The 25571-nt window shown below is 36.4% G+C and overlaps 1 protein-coding gene across 2 annotated transcripts in view; it reads left to right on the top strand.

Annotated features, from left to right (window-relative positions):
* LOC121414033 (syntaxin-binding protein 4-like) overlaps window positions 1–24759 on the top strand; it is a 33926-nt gene extending 9167 nt beyond the window's left edge. For both annotated transcript variants that reach the window (XM_041607076.1, XM_041607085.1), the window contains exons 2-23: window positions 617–662; window positions 1572–1663; window positions 2174–2272; window positions 2761–2830; window positions 3960–4034; window positions 4704–4813; window positions 5761–5848; window positions 6114–6243; window positions 7798–7904; window positions 8394–8833; window positions 9645–9752; window positions 10308–10516; window positions 12553–12649; window positions 13655–13785; window positions 16306–16431; window positions 17012–17077; window positions 18635–18823; window positions 20244–20369; window positions 20813–20856; window positions 21754–21899; window positions 23386–23443; window positions 24398–24759. In XM_041607076.1, the coding sequence (XP_041463010.1) occupies window positions 625–662; window positions 1572–1663; window positions 2174–2272; window positions 2761–2830; window positions 3960–4034; window positions 4704–4813; window positions 5761–5848; window positions 6114–6243; window positions 7798–7904; window positions 8394–8833; window positions 9645–9752; window positions 10308–10516; window positions 12553–12649; window positions 13655–13785; window positions 16306–16431; window positions 17012–17077; window positions 18635–18823; window positions 20244–20369; window positions 20813–20856; window positions 21754–21899; window positions 23386–23443; window positions 24398–24497 (2649 nt within the window). In that variant the 5' untranslated portion in view covers window positions 617–624 and the 3' untranslated portion in view covers window positions 24498–24759. The remainder of the gene's footprint in view (window positions 1–616; window positions 663–1571; window positions 1664–2173; window positions 2273–2760; window positions 2831–3959; window positions 4035–4703; window positions 4814–5760; window positions 5849–6113; window positions 6244–7797; window positions 7905–8393; window positions 8834–9644; window positions 9753–10307; window positions 10517–12552; window positions 12650–13654; window positions 13786–16305; window positions 16432–17011; window positions 17078–18634; window positions 18824–20243; window positions 20370–20812; window positions 20857–21753; window positions 21900–23385; window positions 23444–24397) is intronic.
* The last annotated feature ends 812 nt before the right edge of the window (window positions 24760–25571 follow it).

Raw genomic sequence — 25571 nt, 5'->3', positions numbered from 1 at the left:
CATAGAATCTATATAAAAATTCTCTTGTGATGCAATTGATTGTTAAAGTTTAGGTTTAGTCTTAGACTAGATTATGTAATATGTGGTAAGATGTATATTTTGTGAAAGTTGAATTGTTTTCTGTTGACCCGAGAAAGTTGACCTGGTAAAGGGAAGGTTAATAGTTTAAAGTGTTTTTAAATGTTCGGTTGCATAGCTAGACACAGTGTTGCATTTCCTTTTAAATTCTTCTTATCTTTTTCCTCCTCCTCCTCCTCCTTCATTATCTTTTTCTTTCTTTTTCTTTTCTTCTTCTTTTCCTTCTCCTACTCTGCGTCCTCTTACTTCTTCTCCCCTTCCTCCTCCTTTTTCTTCTTCTACTACTACTACTACCAGGGGCTGCGGAGCGGTTTTCAAAGTGGGGGGGGGCTGACCATGCAAAAAATCACAATCATCTATGGTCATTTTTACATTTTTACTTCTCCTTCTCCTCCTCCTCCTCTAGTTTCATTAGCATTCATCAGGTGAATACACACAAGTTAGCATGAGCAACACTAATGCCATAAAGACCTATAAAGACATGTGGTCTCATTAATTTACGACTAATTTTATTTTGATTTTTCTTGTGTGTGTCCAGGGACCAAGATGTCTGAATCTGTAATACTTACTGATGCTGAAATCAGGTAGGAAATCAATTTAATAATTTACCACCAATGAGCTTTATTACTCTAGGGTTTACACTGTTTTGTCTATGAAACATGTTTACATGGTGGTACCGATTGATGCCACCTAACTTGGCACTTGAGACAACTCGGCTTCACCAAAAAATTAGGTGCTGAGTTGTCCAATATCGGATTGCTATTTTGTAGACAGATGTTTGTATTTTCTGCTATGATTTCAATTTATTTTTGCCTTATGTTATGAATCTTACCATAAGGATAGGTTTTATGACAGGCGACTCGGTACCAAATCCATCGTCGAGGATGAGCTGTTTCAAGTGCCGAGCTGACCTGGGCCCGTACAAATAAAGTGGTTCATGATATGCATAGTTTTTTAAACAGAATTTGACAAAACATGAACTTGGGAGAGATTGGGTGGAATTGAAAGGTGAGAGAGTGTAGTAATAAGATGAGGAGAGAGAATAGTATTAGTCCTAAAAATTACTAGTCGCAGGAAAAGGGTAGATGATATGAGGAGTCTTGGCAGAAAAGAGTAGATGAGATGATCCGAGCAGCTAGACTACCCCCCCCCATCAGGAGATAACGGGAATTCATACTTATGAATGGGTATAGTGTTTGAAAGGCAATTTTCAGGGCTTAAATTGAATTGATGTATGGAGTCTAATACCAAAGCCGTGACCCTTAGATGCCCTGAGCAGTGGCCTGAATGCCCCTCTCATTTTAGATTTTTTTCTTATTGTTACTATTGCCATTTGTGCTTATATTCAGATGTTCCCTATAAAACAATGACCTCTCTAATATTATCTAAACTTTAAGCCCTGAATCTTTATTTGTAATCAAAAGTGAAATTCGTTTAAGATTTGTTTGATAGGTTAGAATTTCAAACCCTCCTGCTTTTTTTATGTTACACAGTGCTTTAGAGAGCAGTACATCACCAGCTCACAGTCCTCAACATTTTGAAGAGACTGATACTATTGTGTTCAACAACTGTAAAACAGGACTAGGTAAATATTTGTTTTACCACTTATGGATGGGTATTTTTTACTCCTTTTTTTTCCTCCAGTATATGGAAATCAAGGTAGTGATTTAGTGTTTGGTAAAATAATTTCCCCAAAACATTATACCATTATGAAAAAACAAAGCTTTTATGTTAACATTAAATTTCAGTTCTTTTGTATATATAGTTCAATTTATCAACGATTTCTAGTATGCGACACAATGATTTTTTGAGTACTTGCTCGTGTTGGAATGATAATAATAGGAAATCTTTTGCATACAGAACAGTACTTATATTATATTGTAAAATTTAATGAAGACCAAGTTTGTGCTATTGAGATTTCATTTTCTTGGAAATGTTTGGTTTCATTTTCAACTTCCAAGATATCTGGGAAATCATGCATCTTCATCTTTTAAGTTTTATGAAGTTTTTTTTCTTCAATGTAATCTGTTTGACATGTTTTTAATAGAACAATTGATAATGATAATAACATTCTCCTTATGGTACTTTCTGTCAGGGATCAAAATTGTTGGCGGTAATAGTGAGGATGTTGCAGAGAATGACTTTGGGATATTTGTGAAGAGGGTGATCCCTGGTGGGTTAGCTTCAGAGAGTGGTAAGTCATTAGTTCCATCCATCCTATTTTTATGAAAGTTTAGAAATCCTCATTTGTATGTACTACATTTTCTTTTTGCAAGGAACCTGTGGACAAAGGTTCAACAGTTATTTTTAAACTGAGGAAAGTTGTCTGTTTGTATACTGTACTGGGGAATTTCATGTTTTCCCAAAGCTTGTATATAACTTAAAATGCAAACTTTGTTTTGGTTTTAGAGGTTTTAATCACTGGTGGATCCAAGGGGGGGGGGGGGCACAGCTGGCCTGTGTGCTGCCCCCCACCCCTCTCAAAAGTGAAGAACTTTTAAATTTTTTTTTGCTTGTCAAATTTTTCCTCTGGGCAAAATTTGCCCCCCCCCTTTTGTGGATCCACCCCTGGTTTTAGTATTAAACCTTTCCACATATCTCACCCTGATTTTATGTTTACATGCCTTTGATATTGTTTCTGCAATAAAGAATTAGTTTACTATTATGATTTATTTTTAACAGGACGTCTTCATGAAGGGGATCAGATCAAGAGTGTCAACAATGAAAGTTTGAATATGGTTTCAAATGAAAGGTGAGTTTTTGATGATTCTTTTCCGAAAGTAAATTAGATTAATCTTAAGGAAGAACGCTATAATTGAGTATTCTGCAGGCACGTATCCTTGATTTTCTCATAGTGCATAGTTCAGTGTCTAATCTAGGAGACTAAATTCACTCATGTACTGCAGTTGTCTGACACTGAAGATTTTTTAGTCTAGTCTTCTTCCTAGACACGGTATTATTTGTTAAAATGTGAATTTTGAGTCTGCTTGGAGACTTATAGCTGATGCACTTGTATTTATTGGAGGCATTCTCTGTATCAAGGTATGTGTACATGTGGAAGCGTCATGGTGTAGCAGTTCTGACTCTTGCCCTGTAATCAGAGGGTTGTGCTTTTTAATCCCAGTGTGCCCTAGCGTCCTTTAGCAAGGCATTCACCCAGGTGCTAATTGGGTACCGGTAGGAAACCGTCATTGTGGTTGGTTTAGCAAGTGTGCACCTAACTGGCTGCTTAAAAGCTATGAATCCAATGACTGGATAAGAATAATTGTGAAGTGCTTTAAGCAGTCGTAGATTGATATTGCGCTTTAGAAAAGCCAATTGTTATCATTAGTATTATTATAAATATATGTAGTGAAGAAGGACTCGCAGTAATTTTGGAAGATACAATTTCATGTCAATGCAGAGTGGGAACAATATTTTCATGGAAATAATTCAAGGGAAAATGTGCTTTCCAAAGCTTCTGAATACATTTTCAAAATCTTCTGTGCCTTTTTAAAAAAATCCCTATGAAGCAAATAATTTCAAAACCCTCCAAAGGTGTAAAACTGTCATTATTTTCAAGGGAAAATTGATATATCATAATCCATGTTTGTAAAAACTTTCGATTTTTCAGCTTCATCTTACAATATTCACTGGTTCATCTATACAATGTATTTCCTGGGAGTTCTTCATGAATCAGATGCTCCCCATAACTGTAAAACAAGATGCAAATTTAAAGATGATAGGGCTTAAGTGATATTGTATAGTATTTGTCAGTTAAATATGTATTGTAATAGTAATATCAATTTCAATGAGATCTCTGAAAATGTGATACCTGAATATTAAAGGATTTGATTTTTCAGAAACTGATTGCAATTTTTTTTATTGTTGGTGTTTCCCAGGGCTGTGCAGTTGCTCCGTAGTGCTTCAGCATCAAACCATGTGACACTTGTTATATCGAGAGGTCCACAAACATTGTGAGTATTCTCCTTAAACTTTAATAATGGTACAGTATTTTACCATAATATTATACAATTTTTTTTCAAGATTAGAAATTCATGAGAGTATAATACTAATATGATTTTATTGCCCATCATTCACTTTCTACATCAGGAAGTTAATATTTCTTGCTATTGTGTAATAGCAAAGTTTATGCAAATATAATGACTGCAAAATTGTTAGCTTGGCAGTATATTTGTATTATATATCAATTTCAACTTCCTCATCATTTGTTTAAACTAGTGCTTCAAAGAAAGCAAAAATATCATTCAATTATAACATTTATTAGATTACAAATAGTGTATCAATATAGATTTCAATATTAATGTCATTATTATAATTGACATTTTCTATTTTTTTTAGTATTACTTTCATTTGTTTTATTATTATTTTATTATTACTGTTTTTATTCATGATTAAAAAGTGATGTTGATTGCCAAAAATTTTTTAAGAAGTTTTTTTGTGGAAATACTGTTTGTAAATCTTCTTGACAATGACATGAATGCTTTAATTTTCATTATATTTGTTTTAAATTTGTATGATTGGTAAGATTCCTGACACAGATAATTGATAATCAAAACAGGTTCAAAGATAGGTAATTGACTGATTGGTTATCAATTTTGTTCACATCATATACATTACCATAGGAGGAGATTCAAGCGATTACTAGAGAATAATCAATTAGCTCGACGTTTATCTGGACTCGGTTCGGGTTCAGCTACTAGTTATACATCATCTAGATCTCATAGAATAGCATGTAAGTTTTTTTTCCTAATTTCATCTTTATTGTTTTGGCATAATTGTTCAGTACATGTATCTATTGCAAAACTATTTCTGGCATTTTTTCAAGATTTATTTTTCTATTGAAAATATTTAATGTCTTTTGAATGGTTGAAATAGATTAAAATCCCACTTTTGTAAAATACCATGTTTTAATTGTATAATAATGTCCCCACATCTTTTATTCAGTGTCACAATTTGTATCTTATAATTAATTGTGTACCCCCAAAGGGGATGCATGTACATTTAAGTTCTGTATGAACATTTGCTCAAGCGCCTGATCAAGGTAGCTGTGCTAAAGCCGGGGTAATAGCAGGGCCCGCTGGGAGAAGTTTTCAAAATTGAAGTGGCTACCCTGGGTAAATATGCCATTATTATTATTATTATTCAACATTTTAATGTTATGCTTATGATTTTTTAAGGGGGGTCCCAATGCTTTATTTTCCTCTATTTTAAATATAATAATTTTATTAGCAGAAAATCATCTACTTAATGATTTTTAATTGAAAACAAAAAAGGAAATGCTCCTCACCATTTTTGGAATATTAGACGTTACAAATTGAAATGTTATGCATTTAGGCATTTATATAGTGCCATCTATCTAGAAATATTCTATTCCGAGGCGCAATGTTATTATTATTATTACCCAGGTTTTAGCTCGAGCTGCCTTTCAGCGCTCATGCATTCAAGGAATTAATCCTGCCGGGTATCCATTTACCTCACCTGGGTTGAGTGCAGCACAATGTGGATAAATTTCTTGCTGAATGAAATTACGCCATGGCTGGGATTCGAACCCACGACCCTCTGTTTCAAAGTCAGAAGAGTAACCCCCTGTGCACATCGCTCCATGGTTATTGTGGTATGAATTTGAAATAGATGTTTGTTGTGAAAGTGGTATATTTGCTTTACCTGTATTGCTTTTAGATCCAGGTTTATCATCTCAGGGCTCCTCACCGACATCAAGTGTGGAATCATTCTCATCTGCCGACCAGTCAGACAATGATGGCAGAAGGTACGTATTCCTTTAAAAACTATTAAATTCAAATAATATTTTGTAACATAGAGGCCCTTATTCTCAAAAGAGGTTTCTATTGTATCAAGGTATAAAACTGGATTATGCAATTTTTGTCTCGCCTGCATAGCAGAGCGATTGATTGTTTTGTAATTATTTCACGTATTTCCTTTCGAATGATCATTAAATATATTGTCAATTGTATAAAATGTTCATTCATTTGTTGATTGATTGATTTATTTATTTAATCATTTCATTTTTTTAGGAGAGGTGTTCTCCACATCATAGTGAGCAAGGTGTCTGGTCTTGGTCTTCACCTGTACGGAGGTAGTGATAATCAAGAAGGACCAGGAATCTTTATAGACAGAGTTATGGAAGGAGGGGATTGCTATAGGGTAAGCCTACAAACATCTCTTCAACAGCTTAAGCCCGGCGCACACTTTACAATTCGTTGCGATCCAAATTTCAAAGAAATTGTAATAACATTTGATATGAACATTCCAACCAATAAAATCTTAGCAATCATAGTTCAGAATCGTGGTAGGACTACCGAAATAAAAATTCAGACTTGTTAGAGCCTCCTGTAGGAATAAAGAAACTTCAAATCCAAATCGCAATGACGTCATCATCGCCTGCGACTTGAAGCCGAGTTGGACTTTACTTTGACCACAGGACTTGATGCAAAACAATTTGATTCATAATTCCTATCATTATGCCAAACTTAATAATCTTCTTGGAACTTTCACATTTAATGCAAAAGATTTATTGAAAAAATTAGGGTTAAGTTGTTGGGTACTCAGGGAGGGGGGGCACACACATGTATTGGTGGTACGGGGACGTGCCGCTTTGATGACCCCCTTTTTCAGACCTAATTTTTAATTCCCTAGATGCTCCGAATGACAAAAGTTTTGTTCAGATGCCGTGTGCCCTGCTCTCAAGACCCATGTTATTAAACATCTCAGTTCCCAAGCCCTGTCTAAATTGTCTGGCTCAAGCATCGCAAAGCTTGTGGCTGCATGCACGGCTTCATATTTTCTCTATACCACGGTGCTATGCACCCTAGCACCCACATGCACAGCGATAGCGCGCACCACCGTATACCTTGTAGTTCACTTCCAGGATCCTACTCCGTAGATTCTGTTTTTCACGCCACCCGGTATATTTTTAGTTCCCAAGGCCCCATATTTTACCCTTGTAGTCAGTTCTTTAGATCCCCATTTCAGGGTTTCGTGAGGCACACCCCCATCAAAATATAATAAGCCAGTTCGTAGTTCCTTTCTGCGGATGATCAAAAGATTCTGCGCATGATCAGAGGAAGGTCATTTGTACTAAAGTGACATGGTGGTTTAAAATCATAAGCACCAACTTTGATGTCTTGATTATTCATATATTCTTTTGAATTGTGTTTTTCATTTACAATGCGTCCACGAACGACTGGTATTTCACAGCTTGCCAAGTACATTGTGCAACATACTATGATATGCATTCAAAGTAGGAATGCAACAAATACCTTCATAAAGTGTTCATTGGTGTGCTATTCTAGTCACCTGGTCTATTCAATTTCTTCATCCTGCTATGTAGGGCATGCTTACGTAATGTCTTGCTTTGAAATCTGCCTATCATAATGAAAGAAATGAAAGGTTATTTGACCAAAATTGTCCATGTAGTAACTACGAACATGGCTCCGTAACACAAAGATTAGCGATCAATCGCTAAATGAACTGACAAATCAAGATCAATGTTACATGCGCATTTGGTTTAAAATACTGACCAGGGACCAATCAGTGCGGTTCTTTCATATTTGCAATCCATCGCAAACCTTTGTGTTACGGAGCCCTGGTCTATTGCAACAGATAGATGACACACCATATTGTGAATCCACCAAAGCTCAGGTGTGCTGTGAATGCATGGTTTAGAGTTATGGGTTGTGGTTTAACTCTTCTTTACAGGATGGACGAGTAAGGGTCCAGGACGAGTTGGTGGCCATCAACGATCAGCCATTAGCGGGTATGACCTTGAAAGATGCCCAGGCTGTTGTTACAAGGATCAGTATGAGGTAAGTGTTAATTTCAGTTTTTGATGTAAAATTGTTTAAATAGTGAATGTATTCTCAGCCCATAATGGTTATAGAAAGATGGTTAATTATCCCCCCTCACTTTTATTGGCTTCCGTCATTGATCTTGGCTTGCTTCTTGTTAAATCTGTTTGGCACACTAAACATGAAGAAAAGAAATAGTGCCATTGTTCAAACAACAACTTTCCACCAGAGTTTAGAATACAGCCTTTGTATATAAAACACACATATCTTGTTTCATTGTTTTTGAATATTTTTTTAAAATTCAATTTTCAAAGTAAATTGCCATTTGTTTATGGTCGGCCATATCGCCATAGAACATAATCCAGTAGCATTCACTTGGTGAAAATGATGTTAATATGTCTAAATTTCTCCTGTTCAGTATGTTGAGTGGCTTAACATTATAGTGTTTTCTATGGGATCAAGCAATTGTCCTTGATTAAACTGTCATTTTGTATTTTTTTTTTGCAGGTCTGATCTGAATTCAGTGAGTCTATCCTACATTCCAAGTATCCGAACACCCGTCAACAAAGACCGCGACCACACCCCTAGCTCACACCCATCGGGCATCAGTCACTCTCTCAGCTCCCCCTATCAGTCCCCCCATCCCCACTCTCACCATTCATCCCCACAACTCGATGGTATGCTCCATGGTGATGTCATAGGTCAAAGGACACTTCCCCATCTCCCCTCTCCCTCACACCACTCTCCACATTCTAGTAATGTCCCTCATCCCCATGTGCAAGGTCACACCCCCGTGCCTCAGTCGAACCTTCCACAGCAGGCTGTTAATACCAGTCACCCACTGGATTCTACCATCACACCAAGAGGGGGGTTAACTGAGAGGAGGTCCCCGGCTGTAGGTCAGCCTGCTCCCTCAACTCTACTGGAGATGAACCCGAGGTCACAGGGTAGGCACGCATACATGTACAGATGTAGTTTTTGTTAATACTGGCTCAAACCTTTGCATTTTTGGCTTGTGGTCAGCTGAGGAGTGCCTGAATGCAGACAGGCATGGCCAATGTCACCACAACGCAATCAAAACGAGGTGATACAATGTCAGTACGCACACCAACACAGAAACATTGTGCTTAGCTTGGTAGATTGAAGTTTTTTTCCAAACATCTGTAACGGAATGCAACCGAAATCCAAAGAAGCAAATGCGACCAATAGTGAATGGCTTACGCAGGCATTAACGCAATTTTGGTGCTGGATTTAGCTTGGTTAGTGCTGGATTTAGCTTGACTTACCTTGATCTTGCTCGCACACCTCGCTTTACTGTGTGATAGCAAGCAAACGTTTTGCTGCATTGTATGCTGAGAATTTGTGTTTTCGGCTAAAACACAGCTCAAAACGAAAAGGTGCAAGCCAGGCTTAAAACTGAAGAAGAAACATTAATTGCCCAATAACTTTAATTTGGGCCAACTTGGTACCATGGTGAACTTCAAAATGTTCACTAAAAGATTGAATTGGAACTGCATTTATTTTGAGTTCATTTATTTAATCTCTGTGCTTTGAAATCCACATATCAATCTCATCATTTAAAAAGTGAAAATGAATTTTGATCTCCGTAAAGATGAAGTAATGTAGAGAACTATTTTGATCTTAGAATGTAATCGTTGTGAAGAACAGCGAGTTTCAGAAATGTGATTAGATATGGGGATTGTATATTATTTTGTAAGATGAAGATGATTGGAAGAATCACAACTAATTCTTTACCAGGTAACCAAGGCCAGATGATTCCACCCTCCGCCCTCCCTCCTCACCTTCAACCTGGCACATACATGGAACCTAAGATGACCTCCACACCAGAGGGAGTAACTACAAATGGTAAAATAGCTGTAGTAATGCAAATGCGAATACTCAGTAATGTAGATGAAAAAAATTGAGAAAGTAAATTCCTTTATGATATTTTTATGTAATAAAATTTTCTTGTCTATATCTTGCCACTTTAATTGCAATAACCTTCAAAGATAAATGAATGTGCTGTAGTTAGAATAAACACTGATTTTTTTTGAGAAAGTCTGTAAAGCCAAGGTTTATTGTCACTAAATCATTGTAGATCTAGATCTCATACATAAATTGAACTTTGTGAAATCATGAAATCTAAGCTAAAAAAAATGATCTCGCTTAAGATCACCAACACAGATAAGATGTGGGAGAGTGTATTGTTATTTTTTGGAAAGGCCTGATATCTTGCTGGAATTTTCATTCTTATTTTTCTAATATCTTGTAATTGCACAATTTCTTCCAGAAATGCTTGGCCCCCATTTTCTTATGAATACATACAGATCCTTGGGTGGTAATGTTATTGGTTTCTGTACTACATCATTTTGATATTGTTACACAACTGGTGTGTATTTTTTTGAATTTATTGTTTACCAGGTGTCTCTGACAGGAGATCGTCGGTGCCCCTACCCCCTGGGGGTGACCCCTCCCCAGTGCTCCCTCTGTACAACCTTAGCCACTATACCAACCAACCAATCAGCTTCTCTGCATCCTCATCCCCCGCCCATAGTCCAGTGCCCCGCCCTGGCAGCAGACGGCTGTCCATCGATCCCCAGGTCAGACTGAAGATTGATAAACTTCAGGTGGTAAGTAAAATGACTTTGATTCATTCAAACAAGTGCACACGTGGTTTTCAAGGATGCATGTAGCATTTTCACTTATTTGAATGTAGGATTAAAGTGCATTGTTGATAAGATAGTAATGATTGAATATTATACTCTGTAAGTGCTCTACAATTCAGCATAATTACCCTGGTGTTAGTAGAACAGCTGTTATGTGCACTGCGTGAATAAACTCCTACCAGGTACCCATTCACCTTACCTGGGTTGAGTGCAGCACAATTACTGTGGATAAATTTAATGGTGAAGGAAAACAGGCCATGGCTTAGATTTGAATCTATGTCTCTTTGATTGAAAGATGAGAGTCTTAACCACAAGACCATGATGCCCCCACATACATAGTAGATGCCTTGCTCATGGGCATAAGTGCCGTGGCCGGGGATTGAACCCCTGACTTTCATATGTCTAGTCAGGCCCCTTAGACCACCCGACCACAGCATCTCCACATTCACTTGGTCTGCAAGTAGTAGGTCTAAATCAGCGCTTCTCAACTTTTTTTTACTCGAGGACCACTTTGCCTCTCAAATATTTTTCTAATCCACCTACCAAAATTTGAAGAAAGCGATATGACTACTTGTCTCGACTCAAAGATATAAATTAATGATAATGGGCATATTAGTGCATATAACTTTAGGTAACCCAGCCTTTTGAGCCCCTCCTCCAAACGTATACAACCGTGACAACATAACTTAATAACAAGAACACTGAATACCTTCAACATTCGACACACATCGCTCATGATTTTGCATCACTGCCAGTCATGATGAATCACAATTTAATGTATTCAGGGTCATATTTTCTTACAGTTATATTCAGAGACTTTTCAATTTATTTCCTCCTCGCCCTTTTTAAATCGCTTTAAAAAAGGTCCATTTTGATGAAAGTATGTTTTCATGAAATTTGAACACAAAGTCCTGAAGCACGTTCGAAACAAACATGTCAAGAACTAACTGCATTCGCAAAGGTCCGGTAAATGGGCGACAATTAACTAAATTCTACACAATATGCATACTTGACAAGGTTCACATCAAAGTTAGATCGAAACCATCATAATCTGTATGCATATTGCAACGTGCATAAAGCATGCTTTAGATTTGTTTGACCCACGTAGATCGATCAAACATATTTGGGCTGCCGGACGGGACCAGGTCTGTGAAACATACTATAGTTTTCCCCCCATTTTTTTTTCCTCTGGAGCTTCTTGCGGCCCACCTGGGAGAGCAGCCCACCTTTTGTGAAGCGCTGGTCTAAATCTCATGTAGTCTTATTACCACATGGGCAAAGCTCATTTGGGCCCTGGTGGGTGTTTCATAAAGCTGTTCGTAAGATACGAATCACTTTACATACGACTAGTGATCCTTTCCTGTGCTATGGGACATCCCTATGTAATTGCGTTATGACCCAAGAACAGGTACCACTCGTGCGCAAAGTTGTTCGTAACAGCTTTGTGAAACACCCACCTGTTGCAAAAAAGTTACTATTATGGTAACTTCGTCATCCAATGGTAACTTTCATGGAGTCCTTGATTTTGATTGGCTGATGAGCATTGTTACCATGGTAGTTACCATTGGATGGCAAAGTTTCTATGATAGTAACTTTTATGCAACAGGGACCAGGACTATGATCAAATTGGTCTAATTACTGTTTGATCCGTTCTTTGCAATTGTTCAATACCCATTTAATCTTACTCTCACTTGGTCTAAGGAATAGATGGTATGATTTCCACTTTGTTCATTAGATTATTGGTTCATAAAAGTGCATGTCATATAGACTGAATGGTGTTAGACCATGTGGATATTGAACAAAATTGTAGTATAACTGGAAATTTGACAAATTGACAAACTTTTACATAATGCATATTGATTTGAATATAAAACTAATTTCACTTGACATTAGACTACTCTGTGATTCTAATTCTGGCCTTGATTACAATACTACTTTCCCTTGATGTTAGACTATTCTGTGACTCTAATACTGGCCTGGAAATAATTGGTATTTTTTAGGCCCTGGAATATCTTGGGATCCATCCTAGTCCCAGTGAGAACCAGGAACTAATGAGAAGACTGAGTATAGACCAGAGTGGCATGGTCCCTTATGGAGGTAAGAATGTTGTTGCTTTTAGTTGCATATCAGTCACTGCAGCTATGGTATAAGCTCCCTGTTCCTGCTCCCTCCCCCCCAAATAAATCCTCCATCTCATGGTGAACATCAAAATCTAAAAAATATTTCGGACGGACATACTGGTTACAGTTCATCATATTGATGGTCCAAATACTCCAAAGATTTTATATTCTGAAGGTTAATTAGTTGGAAAGTTTGTCAATCTGAAGGTTTGTTTTTCAGAAATGAAAAAAGATATAATATTCTGAAGGTTCATAAAATCTAAACACAACATAAGAATTATTATTTTGAAGGTTCATAATTCCCAAAATGAAACAAGTTTTGTCATATCAATGGTTTGCAAATGAAATAAGCTTTGTTATTTAAAACCCTAGTTCATTTTCAGACTATTGATCCTTTGGAAAAAAATTAATTCCTTCATTATTCATTTTCGGACCAGCGAATCTTGGGAATTACAATGTCAGATTAACAAACCTTTAGAATAACAAACCTGTGGAAAAATACCACAAATTTTCAGATTAATGAACTCTTTTCATATTCGTACTAAGAGACATCTTGGCATAAATATGCAATTTGCATGTTCCGAGATAACCAACCTTTGGAATAACAAATGTATATGATACATACTTCTTTGAAATGTCTTTATGTTTGGAATTATGCTGCAAATGTTCCAATTAAATATTTTTTTTTTCATTTTCAGATATGAGCATATGAAATTTGCATGTTTTGGAATAAAAAGTGTATATATGGTACATTCATCATGTAATAGCCTTATGTTTGGATGAAAGCCTCACAGATGTTCTGATTAACAATCTCTTTTTCCCTTTTGGACAAACAAACATCTTTAATATATGCATTCATGGATTAGCTCTTTATGTATTTCAGATTCATTCACGCTCTCCGTGATTGCATTGATGAGTGCCTTAGTTTTTTGTTTTCATAATTCCTTGGTAATTAATTAGTTTTTGTTATTTTTCATGATAGAGTTTGTTGCTGTTGCTAAGCAACTGTTCAACATGAAGCTTGACGATAGTAATGTAGGATCAGGGTCGATGAGTCATGGTGGATACGATGTCACAGATTTCTCTGCTCCTCCTCCGTTCCAACACAGAAAGGTAAGGACCTCACTCTTAACTCATTCAACATGATATTATTTCAGTATAAAGGAGGGCCCCCATGTCTGTGCGTCTATGAATAAGGAGGGTGCACTTTGACGCCTCAAAAATGTTATTTTGACTAAGGTTTTTGTCTCACCTGCATAGCAGTGAGACTATAGGCGCCGCTTTTCCAACGGTGGCGGCGTCAACATCAAATCTTAACCTAAGGTTAAGTTTTTGAAATGACATCATAACTTAGAAAGTATATGGACCTAGTTCATGAAACTTGGCCATAAGGTTAATCAAGTATTACTGAACATCCTATTAGAGTTTCATGTCACATGACCAAGGTCAAAGGTCATTTAGGGTCAATGAACTTTGGCAGAATTGGGGGTATCTGTTGAATTCCCATCATAACTTTGAAAGTTTATGGATCTGATTCATGAAACATGGACATAATAGTAATCAAGCATCACTGAACATTTTGTGCGCATTTCAGGTCACATGACCAAGGTCAAAGGTCAATGAACTTTGGCCGAATTGGGGGTATCTGTTGAATTCCCATCATAACTTTGAAAGTTTATGGATCTGATTCATGAAACTTGGACATAATAGTAATCAAGCATCACTGAACATTTTGTGCGCATTTCAGGTCACATGACCAAGGTCAAAGGTCAATGAACTTTGGCCGAATTGGGGGTATCTGTTGAATTACCATCATAACTTTGAAAGTTTATTGGTCTAGTTCGTTAAACTTGGACAGAAGAGTAATCAAGTATCACTGAACATCCTGCGCGAGTTTCAGGTCACATGATCAAGGTCAAAGGTCATGTAAGGTCAATGAACTTTGGCCATGTTGGGGTTTTTTGTTGAATAACCATCATATCTCTGTAAGTTTATTGGTCTAGTTCATAAAAAGTGGACATAAGAGTAACCATATATCACTGAACATCTTGTGCGAGTTAGAGTAGTTTTCAAAGTCAGCACTGCTGCTATATTGAACTGCGTGATGCAGGTGAGACGGCCAGAGGCATTCCACTTGTTAAAAATATCTGTGTATTCATTGCAGGTGTAAAGTTTGTGGTCGTTAACATGTTTTCTTTTTGTAGAATCCTGCAGATGTATGTGAAGACAAGAGGCAATGTAAAGAAATAGGCATAACACCATATAATGCACTTTTGCATAGACCCCTGCTCAAGTTGTCTTAGGCTTTATATGGCTTAATGGGTTAAAGTGACTTTCTCAGATCCTCTTAATGGTAGTCCCATATTGCTGTATGGAATGGATCCCTTTGTGCATGTAAACATATTCACAAATATACATATAAACCGACAAGATTAGATCCTTTCTTCTACTTAGGTAAACCCTCTTCCATCATATGAAAGTAAGGACTCTACAACTCAAGGGGCCTCTATGTCAAAGGGAATTCGTTTTTGTCCATTTTCGTCTCGCCTGCATAGCACAGCTTTTCCGACGGCAGCGGGGGCGGCGTCAACATCAAATCTTAACCTAAGGCTAAGTTTTTGAAATGACATAATAACTTAGAAAGTATATGGACCTAGTTCATGAAACTTGAATATAAGGGTAATGAAGTATTACTGAACATCCTGCCCGAGTTTCAGGTCACATGATCAAGGTCAAAGGTCATTTAGGTTTAATGAGCTTTGGGCATGTTAGGGGTATTTGCTAAATTTCAATCGTAACTTATATGGAGCTAGTTCATAAAACTTGGACATCAGAGTAATCAAGTATCACTTAACATTCTGTGCAAGTTTCAGGTCACATTACCAAGGTCATTTAGGGTCAATTAACTTTGGCCATGTTGGGGGTATTTGTTGAATTACCATTTGAAAGTTTTTGGATCTAGTTTATGAAACATAGACATAAGGGTAATCAAGTATAAATGATTGTTTTGCACACATCTTAGATCACATGATCATAGTCAAAGGTCATTTTGGGTCAATGGACATAGTGTTTTATTATCATACATGTATGAATTTTTTCTTTGGTGAACAAATATTCAGTAGCTGTATTCCAAGCCAGCACTGCTGCTATATTGAATTGCGTAATGCAGGCGAGACTGCCAGATGCGCTCCACTTGTCTTACAACTAAATCAGGCTCCATTTCAATAAAGAAAAGATGCATGTAAGGACTCACACCCTCGAAGGGTCTCCCATTCTTCGCCATATCATTATAGTCGGTTCTGGGTCCCGTAACACAGAGTGTAGTGACTGATCTAAGGATCGATTTTAACAATTTGATTTTACATTATAGTCAGTTCAGTCAAAAGGTAAACTTAATCATAATTAATCTATGATTAATTGCAAACTTTGTGTTACAGGGCCCTGATGTTGTCTCTATGTGGCCTACACTGCTTTTGTATATGTTGTAAAATCTGGAGGACCGATGAAACTTCAGTGTTAATGCATGGGCAGAAGTTCGATTGTCTATTTCATCGTCATCTTTAGTCCCAAAAAGCATTTTTTTTTCTTTACCACATTATGAACTTTAATACACATGTTTGTTTATTACTCCAGCTACCCAGTCCCCCTCCTCCCGCACCACCCCCACCGGTGGTGGCTCCAGCTCCTGGTTATTATGCAGAGATGGAGAACCTTCGGAAGCAGAGAGATGACGCCATAGAAGAGGCAGAGAAACTGCAGGTTTGTCAAGATATTTTGTTTCTGTTACTTTCCTACCTTATTCCTTCCCTTGCTATTCATTAGAATGAAAGAAAGATAACATAATTTTCAATGTGGAAATTATTTCTTTTTCCATAAGGGTCTACTGAAGATAAAGACCTCAATGGCATTACATGAAGCAGTTTGTATGCTACAAATACTGGCGAACTGTTCTTGTGCTAATGAGATACATGTACCCCATCATTTTCCTGGATTTTTTAACAGAGTGGGACTGAATTTCCTATAACCCTATTTTGACTGGGGAAATAGAGACGGCACTATAAAAATTCATCTTTTTATTATGATTGAGGTTTGGCCAATTTCAGAATTTTTTTGCTAATTCTAAACAAATTTTGCTAAAATGAATATTAATTTTGTGCAAATTTTTATTCAAATGACAAGTCCTTATTGGGATGCACATGGCCTTTAAATTATAGTTATTTCTTTAATTCCAGCTGATAAAATATCTTAAAGAACCTTCCCAACTTACTTACATGCCCACTTCTTAATTTATGGTTTAACTGACTACAGTTTGATGTTCTTGTTATTACCATATACACAGCTTCTTGTGCTGGAGAAGGAAAGATCATTTTCTGCTGTGGAGGAGGAGCTTCAAAGAATAAGAAAGGTATGTGACTGGAGCTGCGTTATCACTTCCGGGGCCCGTTGCTGAAAGAGCTGCATTTAAAAGCTAGTCAATCAGTCATGCGCAAGTCCCTAATACGCGTATTTCATTGGTTGAAAGTCAAGTTGTGTTTGATTTTTGAAGTTGCGTTTCATTGTAACTCTTTGGCAATGGGCCGTGGAAGTTGGTGTCCTTTGGTACCACAAAGTTTAGTGAATGATCGTATGGTTAATCGTACAGTTGATGGATGGTATGCTTGATTGCACATAATGATCAATGTTATCATGCGTATATCATCTCTTTGAAAAAGTGCGGAAAGGTTTGTGTAACACGGCTCTAAAAAGTTAAATGCTTGAATTAGAGAAACTGATAGAAGTAATAAGTAATAGAAACACTATTTCTTTTCGGGCTAGTGCTGCCAGTCACCAGTGCAATTTTTCTGCAAATTGAAGAATTACCATATCACTAGGGGAAAAATTACGTAGGGGCTCGAGCTATTTTGCCCCTGATATACTCAAAAGAGCACTGAAAAATCCTATTCAGTGCAGTGTTGAAGCTAATCCAATTTTGCAGATTTATGCTGTAGGTTATGAAAAAGTAGCCCTTGAAAAATTAGAATATTAGATACAAGAGAATATTTATAGATTATTGACTCAGATGGTATTGTCTCTTATGGTATTGGAATTGCTTGATGGCCTTGTCTTCTCCCTTCAATTTTATTCTTATAGATATTCAAATTCTGGGGAAAGATGAAATTCGTCCTCTGCAAAGGATTGCTCTTCAACTGCCCACATATTATTTGGTCTGCAGTGTTCGTGTAGTCTCATACATGTTTATCTTTGTTATGCTTTGGACATGCTTTGAAGAATAAAATGAGTTTAGTGCCATTTTTTATGATAATCATTCTTTGCAGCAAATCACCATGTTAAGGCCTGGTCACACCGCCCGAGCGTTGTTGGAGCGGTCGTGGAGCGGTAGGGAGAGGGGGGGGGGGGAGAGGGGGTCGAATTTCGCTCACAAAATTGGGGAAAAATTAAAAAAAAAATCGAAAAACAAAATAAAAACAATCAAAATCGAAAATGGTGAACGGTAGCAAGCAGTGATGATTTTTTTATCTCCGCTTCACAACCGCTCTAACAACGCTCGGGCGGTGTGACCATGCCTTTACCGTCTCACAAAGAGTTGCGATTGATCCGATCAACCACAACTATGGAAAGCCAGCAACGTCATCAAAGCACTATACTTTCTCACTAGGCCTATGATGTATATTCATGCATTCATCTTTTTCTTGAAAATGTGTGTGCTTCCCTTTTTTTAAAAAGGACATAGTGCAAAATTTCCTGGAGAAAAAAATGTGAAATTAATGGATTTCCATATAGTTGGAAATCGATTGAATCAATGGTAACTCTTTGTAAGACGGGACCCAGGTCATACATGTAGCTGCATTCAAACATCATTTTTTAGTATCACAGTGAGATAATTTCTGCCATTTTTCAAACGCATAACTAGAAATAGATTTTAATCTTTATTGTGAATTGATGTACATGTATCCCTCTGCAGCATGCACAGAGTGCTATCCATGAGAGCAAAGCCTTGAAATCAAGGGTTCACCTGGCAGAGGTGGCCCAACAGGAAGCACGGAATATGGAGCTCGATTATGAGGAGGTCGTTGTCATGCTGGAGGATGAACTCAACAAGCTCAGGTCAAAGGTCAAGAAAATGCCCAGAAATACGCCACCAGAACCAGTGGTAAGTTGAGCAGTATTCTGGTCGTATAATTCTATAGAATTACAAGTTTTTTTAACTTTCATATTAGTCTCCAATTTCATTCATTACTTTAAATCGCGATTGTTGCATGTTACTTTGTATATATTTTATGATTGAAATAAATTGAATTGAATGAATGAATAATGCTTGAATTTCAATAATTTTAAGAAGTGAAGATGTTTTACAGGTTAGCTCTCTGAATTACACAACACTCCATTTTGTTGATGATCAGCCATGCAGTCTTTTATTAACGATTAGATAGCTGCAGTAAATGCAAATATTGTATAGACTAAACAGAATTTTATTATTCCTTGAACATTTTCTTTGATTCAAGTTTCATCTGTAAGTGCATATATTGAATTTTTTTTAAACATGTTATTTTCTTTTTAAGAACGTTCGATACAATCTACATGTACAAGGTGCCTTTTTTTCAAATTGTCTTTGCTCACTCATGGAGTAATGAATATTCATATAAGTTGTTTCAGATGAAAGAGGAGACTCTAAGCATTACAATGATATGTCATTTTCTATTACTGTAAATGCTCTTTTTGCTGTATTGGCTGCTTGGCAGCTTCAAAACATATTCGCTGGTTCTAGAATTTGCGCTGCACACTCCATAATCACAAAGTCATTTCCTTCTTCCCCATATCTGTGAATGGTTTTAATTAACATTTCAGCGATGAAATTGTATTTTCTGATCATAATTCTATCTCTAACGCAGCATAATTCAGTATTGTTTTGATCCAATCATGAGCTTTTGTGACATTTAGCGCAACTTGCGGGGTAGATATCGGGGAAGGCAAAACATAGGTGCTACTGGCCTGGTATGGACCATCGATCACCGGGTAAGGACCGGGGATTACGGCTATTGAAAGTGCATGGGATCAATCAACAAACGTGGGTGATCGACCCAACGTTTTCTTAAAAACAGATCTCACCAGATCTCACACTCACCAATCAAACAACAAAAGCAATTTATATTTCAACCCAAATCATAGTTTAAATATCGGCGACTTAAAAAAAATTGCTTTGGAACATATTCTCGCGATGCATATGATTTCGGAGCTCAAGCTTGCTTGCTTAAATGTCGCCCTCTATAGGTAAAAATTATGCAATCTCTTTGCCAAAATGATACACCCAATTGAGCTGCAGATCAAAACTTGCATTAAAATTGATGCTCATAAATTTGTGCTCGTCGATCTTGCCGCGAAATCCGCGAAAATTTCCACACCATAATTTATGATAACCTACATGTACTGAGAATTCTTGGTTCCATTATCAAGTATCCATTTTCTATGAAATTTTCAGTGTTATGCTTTCTTGATCTTTCTCTAATTTTTCAAATCAACATTTTATGGGGATGGAATAAACCTTTAAAAGAAAAGTTTCTTATTTATCCTAGCCTGATGGACCCAGCGTGAGAGAGCTTCAGAATCGTCTAGCAGTGCTCGGTTGTGAGCTGAGAAAAGTACAGGCCAGCAAGAGAACCTATGAAGTGGCCACGGAAAAATTACTCCAGTTTGCTGAAGTAAGAAACTAATAATGGATACATTAAACAATTTATCTGATGCAGTTCCCTACTGCAGTTACATCAAAAGAACTTCTTATAATCATACTTATGTATGCAAAGAATATTAAAAGCTCTTGGAAATAAGAGAACATTACACCATTCAAAATCTTAATCAAAATGTCTACTTTTGTATTTTTGATAAATAAATGCTTGCTGCCGAAAAATTATGATGCTATACTTGCTTATTTTAATGTTCAGTGCATTGATTGAAATGGCAGAAATATTGTGCTGTGTACATTTTTTTTAGTTTTCTCCCCAAATTTATGTTGCTTTTTTATTGTGGGAAGGGGTTCATTTAGTATAAGGTAAATTAAAACAAATGAGAAAGTAAACATGGAATTTGATACATGTATATCTCATGAGAAAATTCAATTTGCTTGTTTTATTTTGTTTTGAAACAGACGGTACATGAAGATCTGACAGAAAGCCCTAATGGAACACTCAGGTACAAGATTTTACTTTTAAGTGACAACAGCTATAGTGAAAATTAATGATTTCTTTTAGACTACTTGAACCTATACAATTTCATAAAAATTATCCATCTTATCATCAATATATTTTCTATCCTTATAAATTTATCAGTAAACAAAACAGTTTATAATGCTATTTTACTTGTTTTTTCTAAAGCTGGTGTTTATGCGAATGTGATTTTCTTTAAAGTAAATGATACTTGACAAAATGTTATATCAAGTTTTAACCAAAATACACCATGTGTCTATGCATGTTGGCTCATCAAGAAATTTTCATGTTTAATTTTGAGGTGTAAATTAAAATGAATGGAGCAAATATGAGTAACAAGGTGGCAGTATGAGGCTGACATGCAGGAGCAATGATTGCAATATCCAACTTTAGTGAATCCGATTCCAAAATGATGCCTATGATATTTGTGATATGGAGAACGATCGCTTACTTTGCTGCGGTCCTTGTAGGACTGGTCTAGTCTTTGTGTAATGACACTGAGCTCTAAGGATGGGTCCAGTCTTGGGATGCCATGACATCTGCTCCTGCGACAATTGCTCTGGGCTTAATTTCTCCGAAGATGTAGGGTTAGGGTTGCAATAGGTTTTTATGTTAGGTTTAGGGTCAGGTATAGTGTTTAACTGAGGGTTGAATTTGGTCCTTTCGATTATTGTATGGAATTTAAAGCAGAGCAATTGTTGCTGCCGGAGCAAATGTCACGGAACCAAAGTGAAACGACACTGAGCTCTAAGATGCAATTTTGCTATTATCGTTAGTCAGTAAGAAATTATTATAAAAGCATTTACATGTGATAAATCATTCAGCATTTTGTTATTAATCATTTCACTAAATACCCTGGATTTTTCTTTCATTTTTGCTGCAGCCGTTATAACAAGGGAGAGAATGCTAGAAGAGGGACGAATGGATTCCGACCTCCTGGTTATCTTGCCAGACATAAGGGACCTATCGACCTTGCATCGGAGGCTAAGGAGACGGTGAAGGCTGTGAAAGCACTGGTTGAATCAGAACGTAAGTCGAAAAGCATCTATCTCATTCATGGATTCCATGACATTTGTAGTCATCTCTATGTTATGCTTTTCCGTTGGGGATATGATGATAATAATTTATGATAGGTATTTATATTGCACCATCTATCTAGAAATAATCTATTCCGAGGCGCATTGTTATTATTATTGTTACCTCAGCTTTAGCTCAATCAGCCCTCAGCACTCTGTACATCTCATCTGTGTTCATTGCAGCAGAAATTTATTAAAGGTCAAGTCCACCTCAGAAAAATGTTGATTTAAATCAATATAGAAAAATCAGACAAGCACAATGCTGAAAATTTCAATAAAATCGGATGTAAAATAAGAAAGTTATGACATTTCAAAGTTTTGCTTATTTTCAACAAAATAGTTATATGAACGAGCCAGTTACATCCAATTGAGAGAGTTGATGACGTCACTCACTCACTATTTCTTTTGTTTTTATTGTTTGAATTATACAATATTTCAATTTTTACAAATTTGATGATTAGGACCTCATTGCCTGAAGCACAAAATGTTAAAATAATGGAATTCCACGTGTTCAGGGAGGAATGAAACTTCATTTCACATGACAATGACGAGAAAATGAAAATATTTCATATTTCATATAATAAAAAACAAAAGAAATAGTGATTGAGTGATGTCATCAACTCTCTCATTTGGATGTAACTGGCTCGTTCATATAACTATTTTGTTAAAAATAAGCGAAACTTTAAAATGCCATAACTTTCTTATTTTACATCAGATTTTGATGAAATTTTCAGTGTTATGCTTGTTGAATTTTTCTCTTTTTATTCAAATCAAGTTTTTGTTGGGGTGGACTTGTCCTTTAATGAAGGAAAACAGGACATGGCTGGGATTCGAACGCATGTCCCTTTGATTGAGAGATTGAGATGCTCTATTGAATATTGAATAGAGAGTGTCTCTTTCTTTCACCGAATGCGAGATCTTGCACCATTGCACGAATAAGAATACTTGCTATTTGTATTGTACAACACCTCGGAGTTTAGCAAAAATATGAAGAAAAAAAAGAGTTTTTCCCTGCAATAATCTATGAAAAGGGAGCAAAAGTATTGAAAGCAAAAAAGCAAAATCCCACAAGCGCACTTGACCTTGGGCAGCATTTAGCCAGTAGGCTATATGCGAACTGAGCGCAATGAATCAAATTGTATTGAGACGTCACCTCCTAAAGCCGTGCAACGGTACATTTTGGATTGTACGTGTGTGCAGCGGTACAAATGTTTGACATTCAGTCTCCCATTTGTTTGCTACAACAAGCTAAGTAGGCGTTGTACGCAAGGGGGTTGAATGCCTTAAAAGTAATAAAATTTATTTCAAAAGTCTGTGAATGCACCAAAGGAATCATTTCCCTAGAGGCCTTAGCCTTTGTTTAACCTTGCGATGACATACCTTTCATTTTATCCTGACTGATTATTTTTATTATTTTGTTTATTTTCTTCTTTTCATAGCTTTACCTCATGGCTGGGAGGAGGCTTACACAGCCGATGGAACAAAGTACTTCTTAAAGTGAGTCCAGGCAATGATTTTCTTAAGAAAGTAGCAATTAATTTGAATAAATCTTGATTATGAAAGCTAATAATGCAATACTGGGTGATTTAAAGTTATTGGTTTAGCATGCTCAATCCTGATTACCTACACTACAATGTATCTCAGAGCGTCAAGTACCAATATCAGTACTTAAGTACTGAAAAATGAGAAGAAATATGTATGGTTTCTTGCAAAATACTGTTTCAATTTTATGTGTTGTCCTATGAAAATATTGATTTCCTCACCAAATTACTAATGTACAGCTTTTAAGGCATTGACATGTTCTTCTTCAGTTTGGCAGCTCTTCTAGCTCCAACACTTAGTTTGAGTTTACAAAATGATTGACAGCTCAACACCAAGTTATATTTGATTCTGGATCAGCATTATTAAGTTCGGTGCATTGCTGAGGTAGTGATCAGTGCTATACCAATGCCAAAGAAAATGTTTTTTTTTTTTCCTCTGTACATGTGCCACAGTAAGATAATAACAATGTACAACATTTATAAAGCAATTTATATGTAAGTTTCAAAGCGCTAAGAAAGAAGGGGAGAAAAGAATACAAGACATCTCAGTAAACTTAAGAACAACATAGGAACTGAAAGTGAAAATACCATTATGAAAAATTAATTATACGTACAAATAAAGAGATAATCGGCGAATACACAACTTATATATAACGGGTCGATAATCATGTATGTAAATTTAAATAATCATAATAACTAAGTACACAATCCATCTTAAAAATCTGAACACAATATGATAATGCAAATTAACTGAGGCGTATGATTTCATACAGAACACAATAGAAGCGTAGTATTGGAGAGTGAAACTAATTAAAAGAGGTGGGTTTTAAGGAGGGACTTAAATAGTGAATGTTTTTTTAAAGGAAACAATGTTTGAATGCTGTTTTGCTCTTTCAATTTACACCTGCAGTCATGTAACTCAGTGTACAACATGGATACACCCCCTATCTGGCGTCAACCATCTTCCAAGCATTAATGAGAGAGATAGTCTACCAGAGACGAGGACGTGACACACGATCTTGAAATCAACATCTACAAAGAATGTCTGGTGTGAACAGTTATTGGTAGTCATGTGGGGTATGATCCAAAAGAGACGGAGGATTTGACACCTAACTCTTCATAAACACCCTCCAAATTGTAGTTATGATCTTGCTAGTATTCATGATAGTGATGGCTGCCAGGATTTGCATTTGACACTTGTCATTGTTTACACTTTCCATCAGGTGTTAACCATATTCTCAATATTAATGGGGTCGATTTCTAGGCAGACAAATAATTCAGTTCTTGACACCAGACATTATCTACACTTGGTTATAAGCTACTGAAATCCTTAAAGTTAATAGGCTCAGAAAAAAATAGTCAGTAAAAGTCTGTATTTGTGTCATGAAATCCTCTTTGAATGTGTTGAAATTTGTGATATCTGCTCCCTTTTCTTTAATTTTTTTTCCCAGTGTTTTTGTACACACGATTCACTACTGACTGGTTAGTATGATGACTGCTAGAAATAGAGAAAGCTTCAGGTACCAAAGAAATCCAACCTTGGCCATCCAGTGAAGATAACCTTGATTTTTTCACAATACTCATATCTGTGAATTGTATTCTTATATATAAGTGCTGTATTTATGCAGTTTTTTTGTAGAGCTGATAATATTTTTTCATAGGATTCATAAAGCATTATATCAGTGTGTATATATAGTTTATTGTGATGGGTAACATTTTGTACATAAATCTTGTACAGATTCATATTTATATATTTTTATCGAATATTTTAAACTACCAATCAGATATTAAGACATACATGTATTTGGGTTTTTAATTGAAATAAGATTCAGTTGTGATTGAGGGAGTATTTATTCTGCAAATTGCATATGGCATTTATCCAAATCTTGCATCTAACATATTCCCCATGTGTTGAAGCAGAAAAATTTGGGTTTCGGGTAGGTGTATACTATGGCCTGAAAAGTGCTTAAAATTGTCAATTTTTAGGTGCTTCTTAAAGGGGAATCCAGCCTTGGCCTTAAAATGTTGTGTTGGGAAGGAGAAAATTAAATTAAACAGAATGGTGAAAGTTTGAAAGAAATCGG

The sequence above is a fragment of the Lytechinus variegatus genome, chromosome 1 (assembly GCF_018143015.1).
Source record: "Lytechinus variegatus isolate NC3 chromosome 1, Lvar_3.0, whole genome shotgun sequence".
NCBI classification, from domain to species: Eukaryota; Metazoa; Echinodermata; class Echinoidea; order Temnopleuroida; family Toxopneustidae; genus Lytechinus; species Lytechinus variegatus.
Note: the sequence above shows the minus strand (reverse complement) of the source record. Positions and strands in the feature narration are given on the sequence as shown.